The 23,207-nt window shown below is 36.7% G+C and overlaps 1 protein-coding gene across 5 annotated transcripts in view; it reads left to right on the forward strand.

Annotated features, from left to right (window-relative positions):
• Positions 1-23,207, forward strand: part of PTPRD (protein tyrosine phosphatase receptor type D) — a 382,124-nt gene that overhangs the window by 130,038 nt on the left and 228,879 nt on the right. For all 5 annotated transcript variants that reach the window (XM_049794707.1, XM_049794703.1, XM_049794704.1 and 2 more), the window contains exon 3: positions 20,858-21,003. In XM_049794707.1, the coding sequence (XP_049650664.1) occupies positions 20,858-21,003 (146 nt within the window). The remainder of the gene's footprint in view (positions 1-20,857; positions 21,004-23,207) is intronic.

Consider the following 23,207-nt stretch of genomic DNA (forward strand, 5'->3'; position numbering starts at 1 on the left):
AATAGGTATGCATTGCGGGGGGGAAGGTACTTAAAAACACCAAAATGATTGTGCAACAATAGTTAGAAGAAAATAGTAGCTCTACTATGTACTTAACTGTCGTGGTTTAACCCCAGCCAGCAACTAAGCACCATGCAGCCACTCACTCACTCCCCACCCACCCAGTGGAATGGGGGACAAAATCGGGAAAAGAAGTAAAACTCATGGGTTGAGATAAGAATGGTTTAATAGAACAGAAAAGAAGAAACTAATAATGATAATGATAACACTAATAAAATGACAACAGCAATAATCAAAGGATTGGAATGTACAAATAATGCGCAGGGCAATTGCTCACCACCCGCCGACCGACACCCAGCCAGTCCCCAAGCGGCCATTACCTCTCCCCCCTTCCCAGTTGCTATACTAGATGGGACGTCCCATGGTATGGAATACACCGTTGGCCAGTTTGGGTCAGGTGCCCTGGCTGTGTCCTGTGCCAACTTCTTGTGCCCTGGCTGGGCATGAGAAGCTGAAAAGTCCTTGACTATAGTCTAAACAACACTGAGCACCAACTGAAAACATCAGTGTTAGCAACATTCTTCGCATACTGAACTCAAAACATAGCACTGTACCAGCTACTAGGAAGACAGTTAACTCTATCCCAGCTGAAACCAGGACATTAACACAACAGAACACTTTGAATTAATAAACACACTTGGACATTTTTTGACAGTAATAACTACAGTGTATCTAGTCACATAGTTAACTTTCACAAACATACTAACAAGTCTATTGAGCAGTAGTGACAAAATTGCAATAACTTATTTGTTTGGATTTTGTAGCCTAAAGAAAGAATAAACTATTAAAAATATGTTCAGACACTGATTCCCCTCCATCATTGTTTACTCATTTATTAGCCTTATTTCACTGTAATTTTTCTTGATTTCTACCAAGATTACTGGGAGGAGAATCAGACCCTTAGACGTTAAAGAGATTTATAATATCATTCAATAAATAGAGAATATGAGGCCCACTACCAAAGTAGCCTGGATATTTATGAGCGTCTTGAAACACAGAGACATGATGAAGTGTTACAAAGTATTACACTCAGTACATATGGAGATGTCTTATGTAAGGACACAAAGATATGTACTTGACATCACTTCATACGGAGTACTTTTACTACAGGCCTTGAGAATTTCCAATTCAGTGTTAATTTTTTATGCTGTAGGATCAGACCTACATTTGCCAACTTTATAAAAATATAATGATACATTTACTTTCATTTCTGAAAACCAGCTCTGCCCTCTCTCCTGTATCTTACCATCCAAAAAAGCTGCACTCAATAAACAGTGCTGATATTTGACATTTTTATACCTCTTTCTTTCCTGATAATTGTTTCATTGTGAATATAGATCTAGAAATGAATTGTAAATAAGAGTAATTAAGACTAATTAAGTAACTAAGACTTAATTAAATAAGTTGCAAGATTTTTTCTACTTGGTGAAATGCATATAATTCTGGAATAAAAGAAATACTGTGCTCTTAGTTGCTGAGCAAAACCAATATCCAGTCTCAAATTTTAGTAATTTTTAGGTGCTGTTGAAGCAATTTTTTGTCACAAACTTTAACTTTTTAAACATTTTATCTGCAAGACTCAAATTAAGTACAATATGAATCTGTTCACTTGAAGTATACATTTATTTTTGTCTCATAGGAAGCTAAGTAAAAACTTATCTGTAAGAACTTTCATGACTCCCATTCATTTATCAATTTTTTGTAGTGTAGTGTGAGTGCCCGTCACCCAGACCAATTAGTTCACGGTCTATGGAATGTATTCTGTATTCTCTTTTTTTCATGTGTGATGGTAACTGCTAGCTAAGTAATAAGACTTGGTTACAGGTACTTCTTATGGTAAAACTTTGCTGGAGAGAAGGTGTGAATAGTATCAGATTATAGCTATTCATTCAACTTGCATGCAGCAGGGCTAATTTAGTGCATAATGAAGTAAACTTGCACACTTCTGTTGTTGTTGGAAGCTATGCAATTAACACCTGATCATAGTGCTGTAAATGTGTGCTGCTTGCTGCTCAATCTGAATCTAAAAATAACAGGCTAAATCTTCAATTTCTGTAAATTTGAGCAATGTCACTGAAATTACTGAGTTTTGATCAGCTTACAATAGTGAAGCTCATTTAAGAAAACACCTCACCTGTTCATAGCATGCACATTCTCTCATTGTCAAGAGAGGGAAAATATTTTACATAATTAGAGACATATCAAATGTGCAAAACCTCTTGAAAGAAACATAGTATCAACTGATGATGGAGGTGATTTTCTAATAAAATGGAACAAAACAATCCATTCTTCAAACATTGCCTATCAGGAATGATCTTTTACAGAAACTTAACTAGTTTCTGTAAAAGAAATCTAGTTCACCTCTCATGAAGTCTTACAGCAATATGGCAGTTCAAAAAAAGGGATGGTCTTCCAAATTCTCTGCTTGTAGAATGGTATATAATATAAATGCATGTTTGTTCACTGTGCTGTATGTTGCACAACCTTCATTTTGTGAGCATAATCGTAGAAATCTTTAGAATGTTCTATAGGTGTTTGTCCTGAAAAGCAGTACTAGTACTGGAGTCATTCACAGTCATAGAAAATCTAGCAATATGGGCAAAAGGCTGGGCCCATTTAGGAAAGCCACTGATTTCTGTGGCTCCAGGATTTTACCTGTTGTGGTCTACAGCAAAATTTATATCTTAGTCTATGGCACACAGTGGTGTAAGAACCTAATAGCTTCACTCTTAGAAAAACAGTTAAAAACAGGGCAAATCCATAACAGGATTAATCACCTGCATGAAATATGCAGGGTTGCATTTCTTTCACTACTCTCTGTGTCAAGTTTTTGTATCAGTCACTTAACCACTCAGTTCTGTTGTGTTCTTTTTACACATTCATCTGATCTTGGGAGAAAGATAGCTGCTCCTAGAAGTAAATGTCTGGACATTGGAGGTAACTGTATGAATTTCTATCTGTTCTTCATTGTTCATTCACATGAAACTATGCATACTTGCATGACTTTCATTGCCTTTTTATTTCTTTTAGAAAAGAGGTTAATTTAGTCAGTTCTGAAAGGTTGCAGTGAAGCAGTATGTGGGGAAGAGCATGAATATTTTCAAATAACAATGAAGTAGACAATTGGCTCTGGCTCCACAGTGCAAGATCCAATATTTATTCTATTTGCAATGTTTGGCAGTTAAAATTACTTGGACATAGCCATCCCACCTTTTAACAGTGTAATGCTTTAGTTGTTGGACTAATTTCCTACTCTTTTGTTGTAGTGCAGAGGAATCACCTGTAAACAAGATAAGAAAGAAATTGAGGGCATGGTGGAAACATTCACTGGAGCATGATCAGAAAGCTTAAGAAATAAGTCCTGACTTCCATCAGAAGGGACATAGATTCTCAGATCTGGGAGAACAGTGGAGGCTCAAGATGGGAATTAGATAAAGAATTCAGTTCCACATAGTATAAAGAGAAAACATGCTGGTGGATCCTGAAAGAAATCTGACATTCAAGTGCTACAGGAAATTTGAACTCGGAGGTAACCAATATGGAAAGATTTACACACATGCACAAAATCTCATTTTGATAGTGACAAGGCAAAAACCAGCTTTGTAATGGATTGAAGAATGAAGGGAGTTCAGTGTGTGTAATGCAGTACAGATTGGTATGGGTTTTTTTGTGAGAAATAAGAAGTTGTCATGGTTTAAGCCCAGCAGATGACAAAACACCACGAGGCCGCTCACTCACTCCTCCCCCCAGGAGGAATGAAAAACTTGTGGCACAAGGACAGTGAGGGATCACTCACCAATTATGGTCACGGGCAAAACAGACTCAACTTGGGAAAAACCAAAATCAATTTAATTTGTTACCAATCAAATGAAAACAGGATAATAAGAAGCAAACCCAAATCTTAAAAACACCTTCACCCGACCCCTTCCTCCTTCCTGGGCTCAACTCCGCTCCCGGTTCTCTCTTCCTCCTCCCCCTCAGCAGCACAGGCGGACGTGGAATGGGGGTTGGGGTTCATCACACCTCGTCTCTGCTGCTCCTTCCTCCTCAGGGGAAGGACTCCTCACTTTTCCCCTGCTCCACTGTGGGGTGCCTCCCACAGGAGACAGTCCATCACAAACTGCTCCAGTATGGGTCCTTTCCATGGGCCGATCTTCAGGCACAGGCTGCTCCAGCATGGGCTTTCCCATGCAGTCACAGCCGTCTTTGGGAGCATCCCACTGCTCCTGCGTGGGCTCCTCCAGGGGCTGCGGGTGGGCCTCTGCTCCCCCGCTCCCCTCCGCGGGCTGGGGGACACACAGCCTGCCGCCTCACCAGGGGCTGCAGGGGCATCCCCTCCTCCCCCGCTCCTCCTCCCCTCCTTCCGCACTGACCTCTCTGTCTGCAGAGGGGTTCCTCTCACATTCCACTCCTCTCCTCCACTGCAGGTTCCCCTTCTTAAATCTGTTCTCCCAGAGGCACTGCCACTGTCACTGGTGGGCTCGGCCTTGGCCAGCAGTGGGTCCGACCTGCAGCCAGGGAAACTTCTAGCAGCTTCTCACAGGAGACGCCCCTGTGGCCCCTGCCCTGCTACCAAAATCCCGCCACACAAACCAAATACAGTAAGGAAGCTGAAAAGTTTGGTGTGTCAATACTTTTGTCGGTTCTGAAGTTGCTGTTCATAATTGTGACTGTATAGATGTGCTCTTGCTACCTTAACAGTTAGGCAGACAAGGTAGCCTGATAGCCTGAGTCCCAATCCCTCTGCAAGGTCCATGTAGTTACTTTGGTACCTGCTTGAGGCACCTGTGGCTAATGGTTAACTGTGCAGCCTTACCGAAATTAAAACTGACCAGACCATGTGTCTGTGACTGTAATTACAGGAGTGACTGCAGTATGGGTAAACTCAAAGGTGCTTTTGTCACTATTTGAAGTGTTGGAATTCTTTTTCTGTGCCATAAATATGCACATGGGTAGGTTAACCTTGTGCACTCAGAAGGAAGAGCATTCTTTAGTTTGCCTTTTGTTTGCCTTGCTAAGTCATATAGTCAGGCATTATAAGTTTGTTTTTTTAAAATGACTGGTAATTTGTAACCTTATTCTCAGAGCATGATAATTTCTGTGAAATAACAGCGGTTCTTAATTGTGGAAAGTGAAGTGTTTCTTTTTAAAATTAAACCACCTTAGATTTTGTTTTTCGTGACATTTCTTCCTTCTGATTTAATATTTATAACATAAACTAATTTAAGAACAAAGCAGTTCTATATACATTATATTAATTTCTTAATTCTTAACATCTACATATACCTGCATATAGCTCTTTTGTCTATAGTAGGGGACAGTTGCAAACATCCTACTACTTGTCCTAGTAGCAGGAGACAACAGCAGAGAAGCCAGTACACCAAGTAAGTTTTCAGAACTTTCAAAATAAACAGAAAACACAGATTACTTCATAATGTTTCTAGCTTCTGATATCAAGTAGAATGTCACAAGCAGGATTTTCTCGACTAATAGAGGCTCTTGTATTGGGAAGAGTGGGAACTATACTTCTTTTAACTCTGTCCAGCAGAGGTATTCCTGTATACCAGTGTAGAGTTAATTAAATAAGCACAGCAAAAAGCTGTCATATCTGCTGGATGTTATGCTACAATCTGATAGAAAAGGTCAAAATGCACATATGAACATACCATACTAGTGTCTATTGAGGAGGGAGAAAGCACACAAAAATTTAAACATTCTTCATCATTTACTGTATTGCTGAGGTTAAGGCCAAATACGTAAAAAAATACATCTCGTACACCAATATGCTTTTCTTTGCTGTTTTCCATCTCTGTCAGTAATAATTTTATATTGATTTTTCTCCCCAGTTCCCTTTTGCTTTGGTACTCTATATTGCATTATATTGTATTATGACAGTTAAAAGCCCTGTTAAAAATAATGAAAACCAAAACTTCAAATACTTTATTTTTTATGGAGTTTTTTGAAAGCTGTCTACTTCAAGAAAGAGGTTTGGTATTTGAAGTGAAAACATCAAAACATAACTTCCAAATATTTACTGCTAACTCTAATTAGAATTTTTTACAGCTGTGTGTGCCAGCTTTTGACACAGTGACATACAAAATTATTGAAGCTCCAGAAGCTGCTTTTCTAAAGGCCTTAATTGAAGTAACAATACACATAGTAGTTGATTCTTGTGATTTATGATCAATACAGCAATTAATTCAAGAGGTTTTACTATTATTCTATATGTTGCATTGCATGTTAAGGAACACAAAGAGTAAATTACAACTTTCCAGACAGCCCTTGGGAGCAAGCCACTTTTATACATACTAAAGCCAAGGATTTTAAACATTTTTCATTCTAATGAACTTATGTGACTGACAGCTATATATTCATATGTAAAGGTCTTAATTTTACTTAAATCTTTACTTCAATCTTAAATAGACCTGAAATTCATCTTGGTTTACGTTATCACTCTGCGTTGTTTGACCAGCAATTTCTGCTTCTCTTTTGCTTTTCAGCATTTTTTTCATGAAGTGAACCATGTTTTCAGCTTGTTTTTTATTCCTGTCTTTCCACAGCCCAATTCCTCTTGTGTTTGGATATGTGAGGCCAACTGTTGTGTGTTCTTTTTGGTAACCTGCTATATTCTTTGCATTTCCAGCTTCAGTAGTCTAACCTCATATGAATTTCTTTCGATATTTTTAGTTTTGTTGTGAGAAATTTATTTCCGGTAGTCTTATTGTATCCAGAAGGAAAAATCAGAGAAAAATCAAGAAGGTTTGCAACAATGGAGATTTCAGTCTAGTTTTTTATGATCCCTGTGAGCAGATTGTAGCTTTGATGATGCAGTACAATGGTTGATCACTACACATTTTCTACATTTCAAATACGCCATTGCAATTCAGATGTGTAGAAATTTGACTTCATAGACAGCAAACCCAGGTTCTCAATTCTCTGCAGAAAACATTCATCCATTTTAAAGTATGCTTTCAAGAGGTTGCTGAAGCCTTATGTGTAAAATACATTTTCCTAGATTTCTATTTTTTAAACATGCCTATCACTTAGAGGTAAACATATCTACACATATTTAGTGTTATATAAATGAATATTTTAAGTAGATATTATAATTAACATGGCTTCATAATTCAATTCTATTATTTAAATGGACACACACAATATTAATTATATACCTTTGAATTTGAATTATGATAAAGGGCAATATAATTTGCAGAAATAATTCATTATAATTTCATAGAAGATAACTGCATTCGATATATACCTCTCAGTGTCAAAATGAGCAGTCCTTATTCAGTACACTTGTGCAATGCAAGCTGATTTCCTTAGAGAAAAGAGTGTTAATTAAACCAACATTTTGTAATACTGATATGCAGAGGACTGCAATTTTCAGAGACTAATAACTTTGCCAAATAGCTACGAGTTTTCGCTGACACTCTAAAGATCTGAATGTAGTTTGTTTGTTTGTTTGTCTGCACCCTAATAGAAGTATTATCCTTGTTATAAGTAGATAGGGCTTAAACTGGAACATTTTTCAGCCCTCTCATTCAATTCATGAGCACAAATCTCTACAGAAATTTTGTAAATATAGTGACAGTAACCACTATAACAACTCCCTATCTTTTGCAACATATGTAAGTAGTGTAATACTGGAAGTAAGGAAATTGAGACATGGAGGTTAGATAATTTGCCTGAAGCTAAACAACAACCAATTAGCAGAGATGGTATTAGAATTACAAAGTCTTGGCTCTTGGCCCTCTCTTCTGTCCGGTAGCCAGCCGTCACTTTCAGTGCTTTTGGCTTCCAGTTTTATCTCTTGAGACCAAACTTCAGTGAATTTGTTTTCTGAATCTTCTTACTACTTGGATATGAACTGAGAAGGGAACCATGACTAGGACTCATACTACTTTTTTTTAATATAATAATTGTAAAGAACGTATTTGCCTGTGAAAGAAAAATGCAATAATCCTTATTGGTAGCTATGTTTCAGTAATTTTTGCTTTTATTTTAAAGATGGGCATGAATTGTTCTTTCTAGTTATGACAGAGGGTTCAGAGTAAAAGTCTATGACAGGGTAAATGTAAATTGTTTTTTTTAAGGAAGAAGGCTTCATTGTGTCCTACAAAACTCTTGCAATCTTGTAATCTTCTAAAACACCAACTATGCCTTAGAAATGGTAGATTTTATGAAATTGTAGAATGTAATGCAAATACTTAGTGTCAAATCACTGACTTGAAAATGTATTACAGACCCTGCTAAGGTCACCTCGGCACATTAGTATTTCAGTGGTACAGTTATTGTCTCAACTGAGGGGGTGTCATTCACTGTAAAAATATAATCACTCCACAGATAAGGCATCATATAAAGCCCAGCTGAATTAACTTTTTTGATTCTGTATTGCCTTCACTGACTCTCTCAGGACGACACACCTGAACTGTTCTAGATAGTTCCAGTTTGGTCTGTTTAGCTTGGTCGCAGAACAGCTGTGGATTCAGCAAGAGGAGCATAAGACAGGGGCAACACATGAGAGGAGAATAAGAATGGAGTTAGAGTCCCTGTGTCTGGGCCACTGTTGCTTTTCTCAAGAGAGGATAAAGCAGAATTGTGGTATTTGATGGGAATTCCTTCTAAGGGAGCTGACCAAATAAAAGTGAGCCTCTTCACGATATGTATATACCACCTTAATAAAATCACTTAGCAGTGCTTTTAACTTTGACACTGTAAATAATCTGCATGAATGAAAGAAAATAATTTCTGGCTTTTTCAATTGAGTAAAAGATTTATTCAATGGCATAAGAACCTGGAGAATGCTAGTGTGAGATTTCCTTTTACAGCATGGTATCTGACCACACATAAGACTCTTACTCCTCTTCCACCCTGAATTTGTCATTATGTCCCCCCTTAAATATCATGCCCTTGACTGAATGTCAGTTCCACGTAGTGTTATAATTTCTTGGTATCTCTGTTTTTTTAAAGAAGAATAAATTTATGTTAAAGAGAATGGAAGATACCATTGGTGAGATATAGATGAGATAGGTGTAAGCTAGACACAGTATGGTGGGTCAGGATTATCTATTTAGGTGTATTTTTAATCACTGCAAATTATATGAAAATCACTTAAGTAACATGAATAACCATGCGAGATTCTTGTAAAGCAACAGCAATGCCACAGTGACATTCAAGGTGTCAGGTAATTGTACTCTTCAGTGATTTCAGGTAATAGATTGCAGAACAGCATTGTACAAAGTGCTGTCATGCATTAGAATTAAAACAGAAATGGACTTGTAGTAATTGGAGGTTTAGCTTTATGTGGTGATATGTTCCTTTGGTTATGTTTCTACTATTTAATTGAATTTTTGAGCTAGTTACAACTTTGTTGTGCATACCTTTATATGAGGTTTTAGTTCTCACATTCTTGAATGTATATAATATACTTCAGATTTCTGCTGGCATAACTTCATTGGAGAGGAGTTAGAGCAATATGGCTCCTGTAGAAGAAGTTCATAGAGCAGATGCAGTTTTAACTTCAAAACTGCACTTCAGGAGCAGTATTTTTTGCATATTGGTAGTGCATTGTTCTTACTGACAAGAAAAAATTACTTGTAGGAGCTATACACAGCTATACATGGTAGGGTACTTGTGTAGCACCCAAAAGAGACAGTATCAAAAATGCTGCCAGTGTAAATACATTCTAATCAGTGCTTTTATATCTGCATAACCATATCCCAGAGCAGGCTACTTGTACTGTGTTAACCATACTGATATCTTCAGTGACTTGTAGGCAAGGAACTGGGACGATCCAGTGGGGCCTTTAGTCACTGAATCTCACATACCTATAAACAGTTTTCTGACCTAGTTTATGAATGTCTGCTTATGCCTCAGTAATATTATCTTACATCTTACATCTAACCTGTCTTTTGGTATAGCTGAGTCTGGGCTGCATATTGTGGCTCTCACAGCATTGCTGGTAGGAGGAACACATATTCTCTCTACTTGGCTGGACTTATAACTTAGGTATCATGTAATTGGTTGTTGTAGGCAAATGGAAAATATTTTACAACTAATAGAGACAAGTGATTATCAACTTCTGGGATTAAGTAGTTCTAACCTAGTAAGAAGGAAAGAAAGATTTATAAGTCTCTACTAAATAGTATTTTTTTTATTTTATGGCAAGCTTAATGATATATTCTTTATTAACCACTTTAGCTCAATAAATTATGCCTATGTCAAGTCATGCCACCTCTTAATACTGGTTTGCAAATAGAAACATCTTAAATCCCTTAATGCCCCAGGCTGTATATGTCATATGGACTGTAAGATTTGATTAGCCTCATGCACACATTTGTCCCAAGTAACAACAGTCTGCCTCTCAGCAGTTGAATAGTTTAACCCAACAAAGAAAGAAGTATAAACCTATGTGTTTACCACCAAGGCAGGACATGACTCTGGCCAGAATGCTTCAAAAGAGGAGAAGATAGAAACCACTTTGTCACTAAGTTGAAGGTCAGTTACTATATTTGAGACAGGTTTGATGAATCTAAAGGTCACCTTCATACACCCTAGGAACAGATTGGGTATATTCCTTGTCTGTTGGGGATGAAAGCTGGGATCTAGTATTTAGCCAAGGGCTTGGTCCCCAAACTAAGCCTCTTCATCTTATCTGGAAACAGAAGTGGAGAAGGAAGGTGTTTTAGTTTTGGTAACTGCATCAGAAAGATTGAGTGACTTCAAATCTTCTATCAATTACCACCCATGTCGTTATAAACTTTGATAACATACATATTTTGAGTTTTATAAATTTTTCTTGCTTTTACCTTCAGCTGGCTTGACATAGGTGTGATTTTACAGTCAGTGGATAACATTAAGGCATTTCACCCATATGGGCATATTGTACAGAAGACTAGGATCTTAGGTCATTACAGGAGCATAGTCACAGATAGTAGCAGAATACTTTTCCCCTTTGATGTGCTGGCCAGCTGGGTTGTTAGTAACAAGGCAGTTTGCCACTAATGTTGGAAAAGAAAGGTGATGCTTAGGTGAAAGTAAGTCATGTGGTCTGTTATGAGGCAGAATTTTATTACTTTCTCTTCTGCTTGAACAAGAGTTATGAGAATTTGCTTATATAGATGCCTTGTCAAACATTAACACTGAACCATATTTAGTATCTAGAGCTTGATAGCTTAATGGTTTCTTTTCTCTTTGAGTCAGTCTTATCATTAGATGGGTGATTTTGCTTTCACAGTCACTAATCAGCAATCTGCCCTGTGTATAAATGGCCAAGTATGCATTTTGTTGTGTTTAGATAAATAAAAAAAATAAGTGGAAGCTTAACTCAGTTGTTACAATGCCCCAGTTTTATTCTTCCTAGCTTTGGTATCTGTATTTTGAGGGGTTTAGTAGGACTGAAACACCAATAAAGGCCATTTCTCTAGTCATAACCCCGATACTGTCAGTTGCTAATTGAAACTCTTACCTGTAGGATCTTGTTATTTCCCCTTTTTTCTTAGAGCAAAACTCCTCTGGAAAGAGATCAGCTTGCTTGGCATTTTAGGATCCACTGCTTCTACTTTGCATATTGAAAAGGAGTGTCAGCTCTCAGTTACCAAATAATTCATATGCAGTCTGCAGACATTAAAATTTGAAAAAAAGAAGCAGTAGAGAGCTTTGAAGCAGAATTTCCTTTCATTAAATTAGTGAATATGACAAGGTTATGTAATGTTCCTGGGGGATGAAGTAGTGCACGTCACTAACGTTTTAGATTCAAGAGGCTTTATGCTTTTCATTTGCTGCTGGAAGAAGGCTTAGTACTGGATTAACTAGCAAGTTCCTCTTTCTAACTCAGGTAGATTAAGCCCTACCCAGATTTTACATACACTGTATGTGATATACTATGTATACACACAAGCTTATATCTATTTTGTTTTGTACTGTGCATTTGAGCATATGTGCTGGTGTATAACTTAAAGGCACATGTGCAGTTGGGCTAAATTTACAGTGTTGGAATTCCTATAGACATGAGGAAAGAGAAAAAGAGAATTCTTGCCCTCCTGTGCATTTACTGCTTAGTGGGTACTAAATGCTATGCCTACATCTTTCAGTGCTCAGGTTAATCATATGCTAGAACCAAACATCCTGAATCTCTTTTCTTTAACTAGTGTAAACCAGAATTCTTGTGTAGAAACAACTGAAGAGACACTGGACTAAATAAGGAGAGATTTGGAAACAAATGTGTAAAACTTTCATTTTCTGTAGTGATATTTAAAAGAAGGTTAAAGTTTGTAGTGAAGATAATGGGTGTGTAGCACTGGCAGGTAAAGCTGTGTATGCAGCTTGGGGATGGAAGGCAAGAGGAGATGGGGTTGAGAGCAGGTCTGGCTTTGGGAGCCTTCTCCTTTGTTCTGATCATCGAGGAGGCTGGCTTCAATGGCCCGTCAGCCCTGGCTTCCCATTAGGCTTAGTGCGATAGCACTCTGCCACGGCAGTAGTTAATAGCTGGTCTCAGTTTTACAGTAAGTGTCCCAATAATTTGTCATGAAACCAACTTAAATTGTTACCAGGTTGCCTGCAACAGTTTTAAAAGAAAAAGTACTGCAATAAGTTCTTCAGCTTCGTCCTGCTTAGGCTATAAACATATTGGTCTATAGTATTAATAAAAGGCTTTTTCACAGTTTTTTTGCATAGGTTCTTCGTATTTGTGAAAGCCTTTTTCTTTCTCCTAGTTATTACAAACTGTAAATGAGTATGGGAGTGTGTGGGGGGTAACGTTAGTTGGCAAATAAATGTCTGCTGCTGTCTGTGTTGGTTTGTACTCCTCCCGTGTCCCTAGGGCTCAGATAATGTCTGTGTCTAAAAATGCATACATAATCCACAATGAAATGAGCTGGTACCAAGGTTTGCACAGCCTAGAGGTACTAATTAGGAATGTGCTATTTTAACATTAGACCTTTTGGAAAATGTAACCTACCTATCCTACCTTTAAAGGTGTTAATTGTAAATATATAATTTGATTTCGTATTTCAGGGAAGAGTAAACCCAATGGTCAGCCTAGTAAACTGACACTGTGCATTGCAGAAAATTTGAAAACATAAAGATTGGCTTGACTTTTAATATCTTCCTTGAGAGATCAGGAAGTGATAATCTTTTTTTGAGCTGCTTACTAAATTTGTAGGCTGGATATGCTCTGGCTGATTGAGGGCTGGGGAACTGGAGATGACTGCCAAGCTGGAAAAAAAAACCCAAAACAACCACCCCCCAAAACCCCCATACATTTTTTGACATAATTGTTTCTTCTGAGTGCTTTTGTTTTTAGAAGAAGACAAGTAGCAGAAAGAAGGTGGGAAGATAAATGTTTGGATTATATTTTATGAGCATTGTTGAAGGGTCTGGGTTTTTAAGAGGATGCTGCAATGCCTGTAAAGTGAAATAGCTTAGTTTTGGGAAACCTGTATTTGTACCTGCAAATAATTTTTGTGAACCAAATGGATCAAGGTCTTCAGCTGGAATTAGTTGACATAGCTAGATTGCATTTAGTAGTTGAAAGATGAAAAACTGGTAATTTTCATTCACAGGATAATAAAACTATTCAGCTGCTCAGACTATGATGACATTTGAAGATTGCATTATTGCTATTCTTCTTGCTGAAGAATGTAAGGATAATGCATTTTTAAGATGTTTACAGTGAGAAACAGGAAAATTTCACCAGCTTGTGACTGACAAACAAGAGCCTTTAGGAACATACCAGTTGGTAACTTTGGGATTTCTTTATGCAGATTTCATGAATACAAATTGTTGCTTGTCTATATAGAAATAAAAACCTAATTAACTTTCTTACATAGCCAATTTGCAGGTCCACTGTAAGTGCAGGTTAGAATTAAAGCAAAACAATTGCTTATAACAACGATCAGTCTAACTGATGTCACAAATTATGATTAATGAGTGAATTAGCAGTGAATGCTGTAAATGAGTGTGCTTTGAAAACTTTTTAATAAGTAAATGAGCACAAAAAGCTTTTATATTAAATACTATGTATATATGTAGAATAGGTTTTTTAGTGTATTAACTCCTAGAAGAAATGTGAAAAGAATAATAACACGTGTCAGGCTGAGATTGCATGCAACATTTGCCTGTTTGTTCATATTTACCAGGACAGGAGCCTTCACCATTATTGAATGTGAACCAGTTTATGGCCTGTGTACTTAGCATATGTAGCAGTTCCTGATAAGTCAGTGGGACACAGTGGATATTGCAAAATGGGACATGGGGTGAATAAACGGTATTTTCTTTCTTTTTTTTTTTTTTCCTTTTTTTCCTTTTCACCCTGTGTAGGAATTTTCTGACTGTATAATTTGGCATAGGAAGAATATCTTCAGAATTTATAACTAGGAATGAGTCCACTCACATACCCCACTGAAACTTGTTGTCATTAGACCAGTAATATATAAGGGCTCTTAAAAGTGACAGTGATTCTTATGATGATGCGTGTGCAGTATCCCAAAGTGCATAGGCACCTGCCAGACCACATTGTTTACTCTGTGCTCAACCTGCATTTCTCAGTGTCAGATGAAAAGGTTTCATGGGAACAGTTGTACCTGTATCATCTTCCAACTTTTATTGCTACAAAACAAGTCACCAAAAAGTTACTGTAATTTTTCAGAAGTCTCCTGAAACATCAGTATCTGTTAATTTACAAGTAAATGGGGTGTTTGAAAGAAGCATCTTAGCATGTTTAATTTTTTCTGATGTCTTTCTTATTTTATTCACACTTGTTATGAATGCTGACAAAGGATATGATAGGATATGATTTTGGGAAATTTTTATTCTGATTTTGGAAACTTTTTCATATTTCAATCATATGATAAAATTTAATCATAAGCTGAATTATGATACACTAGGAACTTCCATACACCCGAAACAGAGGGTCTAGAAACAAATACATTAAGGTCTGCATTCTCTATATATCTTGTCTATAGTAGGTCTACATGCTGAGCTTGCTGTACTTGGGCTGCAGACATCCCATCAGCTCTCACTTTACCTTTAAAGAAGGTGAAGTCTTATCCTCATATCCATCTCTTAATTAGAGGAGTTATGTCCATAAAAATGTCTCTACACAAGAAGAGCTGTCAGTAGCTGTGGAAAGAAGGGGGCTGACCTACTAATTTCAAAAACATTTTGTAGACATTTTATTTGAGTGCAGAGGAAAATTATTACATGTCCTCAAAGCACAGCACAGAGTATAGAACAGCAAAATTAAAACAGTTAGATTATTCTGTAACATGATGAAATATGATTTAGTTAATTCCATTCACTAGTTCAGAATTGTACTTAAACTTACAAAAGAGAATGTGGAAGTGCAAAAGAGAAGACATGTCTTATGCTCATGCAAAGCTATGAAAACATTCCAATCCAAGTGAGTTATTTTAGTGTCATGTTATAAATATATTTCATGGAACCTCATTACACAAAAAAGGACAGTTTCTTTCTGGATAGTGGTAAACTATCTCTATTTCAGAAGTTCCTGTGTCCTGGGGGGACAGCTTGACTGCTTGTTGAAGCAGCCTAACTTCTATGGCTTTAATCTCCTTGAAACAAACAAATTAAAGCTCAGTATATTTAAGGTGAGCTAGCAATAAATTAAATTTTCCCTCATGTATTAGAGTGTAATTTGCAGTAGTTAACAGTTGTTGCTTAAGTTTCTCAGGAGTCCCAGCAAGAAATCCATAACAAGCAGCAGAGCCCTCAAGCCTTGGATGGCAAAGCTTGTGGTACTCTCCATTAGTCCAGGTTATGGAAATCTTCTGCTGTAAAATTTTTTCCTTGACAAGGTACCAACATTCAGTATCAGCACAAATATCTGAGTAGGCACTGTTAGATAAACAGCCTGAAACAAACAAAACTTGTGTTGTTTGCATTTAATAGCCAATATTGCTGTAATTTTGATGGTACACACAAGAGAGTTCAAATCCAGAAATATGAGGTGCTGATTTTAACTGAATTTTACTTTTGTTATTTTAATTTCATTTTTGTTATTTTAATTGCAACTTTATTGAAATGTGACCAAGTAGTGTTTCAAAAGTGCCAAAAGGCTAGATATCATAGTTGGTAATCTATTACATCTGAATTTTTTGGCAGATTTAATTGCACTGGAAGGTTCCCATATAGATTGTTGCTGTGCTTAATGAAGTGGGCTGCAGAGAGTTTTTGTTGGACTCTGCACTGCTGTTGTTAAGGGAGGTTGAAAATTCTCAATCAAAATCGCCCTCATGTTAATAAGCATGAGGTAGTGTAACTGTGTTTGCTATTAGAGTGCCTAGTAGCTTAGGTCAGAATCAATGTCAAGAACCTGACAACATTAATTGTGGAGATAATTTATGTCAAACCTTAATTAACAACCTTTATAAAGATAAAGACAACAAATACTACTTTTCATTTCTGTTTCTGTTGGTCTGATGATGGTCACTTTGTATGTAATGAGATGAACATGCTGATTGAATAATGAAAAGATGGATTGCATAATACCTGTTTTTCTCCATGGCTGGCTGGCTATCACCATAGCCTGAGCACCTCTTGACTGTAAATGAGTTTATCCTCACAGCACCTATTGAACATGCAGAGATTATCCTTCTGGGGCAGCTGCTGAGCCTGAAGCAGAGAATTTAACTGGTTTGCCAAATTAAATTCAATTTTGTGAATTTAAAGATGAACAGCTGAAAAAGGCCATTGTATGCATTAAAATGTCTGAAATGTACAGGACTACTATAAGTTTTCTGTTTCAGATAAAATTATCTTTGTTCTAATAATAATTTACCTTCTGTGATATCATATGATATCTTAAAGGTAACTGTCTAACTTTCAAGACTAGGCACTGGAGAAGAGTTGTGGCAATGTTTTTTTACAGGAATTAATTACTTACGCAAAAGGAAACTTTGACCAGCCACTTACCTTATTTTTTCAGCTAGATTATGGTCTAAGTGAAACACAAACAAACATCAGCATGGTTGCCTTCTATGCTGGAATGTGAAGCTTTTTTTTTGATGTAGATAATTAGCAGTCTTTACATACAATAATGTGGTCCTTACATACAATCATAAAACCTTGTTTTTCTTGAAAAATGTCTACAAATACAGAATCACATCATTATGTAACAACTGTGCTTGTCTTTTGCCTCTCATGCTTTGTAGCAAGTGTTGTTAGTTAAAAACCAACAGCTTTACTAATTGTCAGTCCAGCAAATGTTCACATAGGACTGGAAAAATACTGTTCTTCTTCAGGTAGCTCCCAAAGCCACATTAGCTATTCAGCCCTGTTTCTGCAACTCCGCTATGTAGATAGAGCTCTGCAGAAGCTAGTAAGCAATTTTCATAAAGAGTGATAGCAGTTACAGTCCTTTACCAGATTTCATCCAGTCCTAGATAAAGGAATCATCAGAAAACTGGTTTTACCTCTAACAGTAGTTAAGTTTGGTGGAAAATTTTTAGTTTCCAAAATACTGCTATGTGGATTATTTGATAAACAGCTTTGCAGTTTGCAGAGCGTCCTGCTTTCAGCTGGGATAGAGTTAACTTAGGGATAGAGTCTTCCTAGTAGCTGGTACAGTGCTATGTTTTGAGTTCAGTATGCAAAGAATGTTGCTAACACACTGATGGTTTCAGTTCGTGCTCAGTGTTGTTTAGACTATAGTCAAGGATTTTTCAGCTTCTCATGCCCAGCCAGGGCACAAGAAGTTGGCACAGGACACCAGGGCACCTGACCCAAACTGGCCAACGGGGTATTCCATACCATGGGACGTCCCATCTAGTATAGGAACTGGGAAGTGGGGGCGGGGAATGGCTGCTGGGGGAATGGCTGGGTTTCGGTTGGCGGGTGATGAGCAATTGCCTTGCGCATCATTTGTACATTCCAATCCTTTTATTACTACTGTTGTCATTATTAGTGTTATCATTATCATTATTAGTTTCTTCTTTTCTGTTCTATTAAACCATTCTTATCTCAACCCAGAAGTTTTACTTCTTTTCCCGATTTTCTCCCCCATCCCACTGGGTGGGTGGGGAGTGAGTGAGTGAGTGGCTGCATGGTGCTTAGGTGCTGGCTGGGGTCAAACCACGACAGTGTTGGAGATTAGGAGGATTTTGTTTGTTTCTTTTGTGTTCAGAAGCAATAGGAAAGGTAAATTGTCATATGGTGTAAATTAGTGCAAGCTCTCTTGTGTTTACCTGAACAATACTAATGGAGTGTTTCTCTTTGAGTGTCTGATAAGGGGGCAAGGGATTGCCCTTTATTTATCTCCTTCTAATTATTGTTATCATTAATACAATGTATTGCATATTAGTAAAAGCATGCCAGCCATAGGTATCATAGTGACTGGCAGTGACATAAAACCTAGTAGTAGAATATGGTGGTTTTTTTCAGTTGGTTGGTTAGTTTTGGTTTGGGTTTGGGGTTTTTGGTTTTTTTCAGAGCTAATTTAACATAGTTCAACACAGTCTTTGCTTGTCATTTTTCATTGTTTTTTTTTGTTTGTTGTTTAAAAATCTGCAGTTCTCCTGGTCCCAAGATAGTTAAGTGTAGTGTTGCAGGAATGAATGCACAGCATGGCTCTTAAATTAAGTTGCTTTCCGTCCTTGACCCTTGTAATGCATGGCAAAATTCACAAATTTTCCAAACCAGACCTTGTCTCTATGGGAGTAAGTTACTTCATGGGCAGTCACTGAATGTATGAGTGAGGCATAAATTTAGAATTTAAAAGCTGCCTATGAGCTAGTGTGCATAGTAACTCTGCTTGTGGACTTGCCCACGCAATGTTTTTCTTTCATTTGTTTGACGTTCAACACTGAATTCACAAAATGTCAAAAAGAATAAAAAGAGAATGGCAGTGCATCATTTTTCACTTGATGGCACACAATCACAACTTGTGCCACAGAATATCAGCATATCAGATTCAGTCATGTCTTTTTACATATCAGAGCGCTGAGTTAGTACATGCATAGAAAAGGATTCAAAGCTAACAGTTTTGGTGAAATACAGATGCTCTTCATCAGAATACATTTCTGTCTTTTCTGTGGTCCAGGCATAAAGCCTGTGACTTGGGAAAGGATTTTTAGTTTCTTTGCTCTAAGTGTGTTTTATTTACTATGGTTTTGGCAATTTCTTGACATCAGAGAAGTTCTTTCATAAATTCCCCATGGCAGCAGTGGCACACTATTTTGCTCTGCTCAGATTTGCTGTTGCATTTGGTTTCAGGTACATGTTCACCAGGCAAAATTAGCACAGCAGATAGTTCAAGGACCTCTGAGCATTCTGGAAGGTTGAGCAATAATAATTTTACCTGACATCTCTATTAAAGAAAAAAAGCATGCAGATTGTCAGGAACATTATATTTTTACTGCATTTTTAAAAAATTGTCTTTGTTATTGGTATGTTACACATTAGGGGCAGGGTAAAAAAGACTCAATTCATTTCATAAACTTAGGACAATCTGCATACTCTTGTATTTAATGTAACAATGTAACAACAATGTATTGAGTTTGTTTTATAATAACGGCCACATCATATTTTCTTGCCATTTTAAATTATTTTAGGATTTCTTCCAGTGTTAACATATTTGCATACTTGTAGTCTGCTTGGTTTCTGACATTTAAATAAACATGCTGACAGGAAGTATTGCCTGTGGAAGGACCAGTTCAGCAGAATAAGGGGTTAGACATCAAAATTGAAGAGTAGTTGAGAATGGAAAGTAGCTGTCTGCTGAAAGTTGAAGATGAGAACAAAAATGAATTGCCACAGCTGCTATAAAGGAACTACATATAACAACTTAAAACTGAGAAAGAATATATAGCAATATAGCAAAGACTTGGATTCTTTATCATTTATTAGCCCTAAGTATTCACTTCGTATCTTTCAGATCAGCGTCTTAAAATGTATTGGATCTCTCAATATTTCTCAGCTAAGAAAGAGAATTATGTAAATATTTACAGAAACTCTTCAACATTTCTGTACTGTGGTTAGGTATAATGTCATAGGTTTTTATATTAAATCTTTAGAAGTCATGTCTTGTGTTGGTGTAAGTTCGAAAGTTTTGTTTCACCACAAGGCTAATAAATTAATTTTAACTATGTTGTAACAGAAATCGAAGGAAAGAGAGTAATTAACTACAATGCCTTTTCCTACTTTTAAAATGATTTGTCTATTTCTCTCTCTCCTGTTGTTGTAATAGTTGGATCTTTTTTCACTTCTTTTTTCTGACAGAGTAGAATAATTTGGGAGTGAACAGGAGCTATACGTGAAACTGTGCCCAAGCATAAATCTCTCTTCTCTTATAGTCCTTTCTGTGTGGACTCTTAATACACAGTCATTTACCTCCACCACTGCAAACTTACAAATGCTTTCTCCTAAATGTCACTGATTTTAATGGCTTAAAGGTGGGAATCCTGTTTTCATGACATCCTGTGATCATAACATCAAGACATGAATCATGATCTTATTGCAGCTGATTGATGAGCTTATTTTGCAACAGAAGACAAATTGGATTTTTTTATTTATAATGGTGATAAAATATAGTGTATGATCTTGCTATTTTGATGCTATTAGATTTCTGTTTTAATATAAATTTCGCTAGCAAAATCTCTAAGTACTTTCCTGACCTTTTAGTTATTTTTTTAATGCTTTCTCTTGCAGGTGAATACTGTCACTGGAGGAAAAAAACCACCACACTACTTCCTTCTTTTTTCATCTTGAAATCTTGACATGGCTTATTTTTTATGTTTTCTACTTAGATTAATTTTGCTAATTTTTTTGTTTGTTTCAGCACCACCAAAGTTTACAAGAACTCCTGTTGACCAGACTGGGGTTTCTGGAGGAGTCGCCTCATTCATCTGTCAAGCCACAGGAGATCCAAGACCTAAAATTGTCTGGAACAAAAAGGGAAAGAAAGTCAGCAATCAGAGATTTGAGGTATTAGGTCCATTGTTCTGTTCCTCTGAAAACCATTAATTCCAACCTCACTTCTAATCCCAATATGTGTGGTTTATTTTCAGTGATTAAGCAATATAGCTACGACTATTGGGGATAATTCAGTGGGAGCAGTCTTGCAAAGTTTTTGTTTTGCAAACTGTTTATGCATAGCACTGTTAAAGAGAAAACTGCTACTGCTGTTTTCTAAACTAGCATGATGTAACTGGGGAACTTTGATGTGCTTCTGTTCAGCCTGCTATCTTTTCCATGAAGGAGATGGGGGAAAATTATTTGAGCAGCGATTGCTGTCTCCAGAGAACAAGCCATGTCCTTTTGGACAGTGTGCATCAAACAGACCTAGGCTGCTACTGCTTCTGCTGCCACAATTGCTTGCCACTGTTGCAGAGAGACATGAAAAGGACATTGTAGTTCCTGCTGCTGAAGAGGAAAAGTAAAATTTGCTTACTTTTGATTCTTTTCTTAACAATAACCTAGGAAAAGGCTTTAGAGAAAGTTGTTTCCTCTCTCCACTACCTTCAGTTAAAGGAAACAGTGAAGATAATCTGTTCAAAGCATGCTGGTTATTTGGGTGAAACAAGAGAACAAATATTATTCCCTCTTTTACTGGCAGGAATAATTAATACCACATACGTATTGACCTTTAACATGAAGAAAAAACTCAGAAAATGGGAGAAGGCTTGTAGAATAGATACCAAAACTGGCATTAAGAGTGTATAATTTTCACTGTGTCTCTTCATTGTTTTCAATATTAAATGAGAGACTTCTGCATTAAGAAAACAACTGTTTGGAAGATGACTAGTTTGTATATAAAACAGTTGTGACAAATTTTATGAGTGAAGATCTAAGATATACCTATTAAAAGTTGACTGAATATTAAAGTCTTCTGTGTTAATTTTTAACAATATTTGGGAAGATTGCTTGCCCTGGCTTTCAGGTTAGATTCACATCAGCAGAAAAGAACTGTATTTCTTATATAAGCTAAATTTTCTTTACTTCTTTTTTGTTCAAAAAATATTTAAAGGCATTGGAATTTGTTCATTAGCCAATATAACAATATAATTCTTTGCTTGTATATTTACTGTAATGTAAGAAATAAAGGCATGAATTTGAATGCGACCTCCTAGTGCCAAGAACTGTTTGCACTTTGCAGAGCATATGCAGAGCTGTAATTAGCTAGAGGGTTTACCTTAAAATTTTTTCATAAACTCTACACAACTTATCCCTTCTGGTCACAAAATTTTCACTCGAGGTGAGTTCTAAACAGTGAAAGATTGGGCATGTACATGTTTACTGTGTTGATTCAGTTTTATTTTGCAATATGTTGTTGTTTATTTTCTTCATATATTGTTCTTTATGTGCGTATGTACCTGTTTTTAGGGAGAATAAGCAAAAATAAAACAGTTTTATTTCCATAAAAAATATTTGAAGGAACTATAAAAAAAAAATAATAAAATGTTTTAAAAATGCCTTCAGTGGACTATTGAAGCTGTATAACCAAGTGAGATAGAATGTAATTCAAAGAAATACAAAACACCAAGTATTTTATAATTTTTGTTTTAACTGCTGAGCAGGGTAGTTATAAAGTGTGCAGAGCACAGCAATATTTTAAGCATCTTTCCTTCCTGTCCAAAGTAAAGCCATTAATTCATGCTGTAGAATCTCTAAATAAGAAGATTAATCTCTAAAGAACGACAATAGAAAAGAGATTCAGAAAAGACATGTGGAACATTTAGGAAACAAGAAACAACTGAGATTATCAACTGCACCAATAAGAGAACAGTTAGTTGGGCTTACTTTCCTCTTCTTTCACATTAATACTTTGTATATATCATTGAGTTTGATTACTTAGTAATACAAGACATGGAAATGTTTTACCTGGCCATCTGTCTTCATAGAAGCCTAGTAAATGCAGCTGGAAAGGACTTCAGTGGATCATCTAATCCACATGCTTTCCGAGGGATGCTGGGGGTTACTTTATTTTTTTTCCATCCAATAAACTTGGAGAGCCTCCTGCAGTATTTCATGAACCTTGCCATGACTTTTTTTTCTCATGGGGAACCTGAACTTTTTTGCTGAAACTTGATGTACATAGCAATTGTCTTATCTAGCAATAAGGGAACAAATATTTTATTACCTCTCTTGACAGTGGCTGTCGTGGTTTAACCCCAGCTAGTAACTAAGTA

The sequence above is a fragment of the Accipiter gentilis genome, chromosome Z (genome assembly GCF_929443795.1).
Source record: "Accipiter gentilis chromosome Z, bAccGen1.1, whole genome shotgun sequence".
In the NCBI taxonomy this organism is placed as follows: Eukaryota; Metazoa; Chordata; class Aves; order Accipitriformes; family Accipitridae; genus Astur; species Astur gentilis.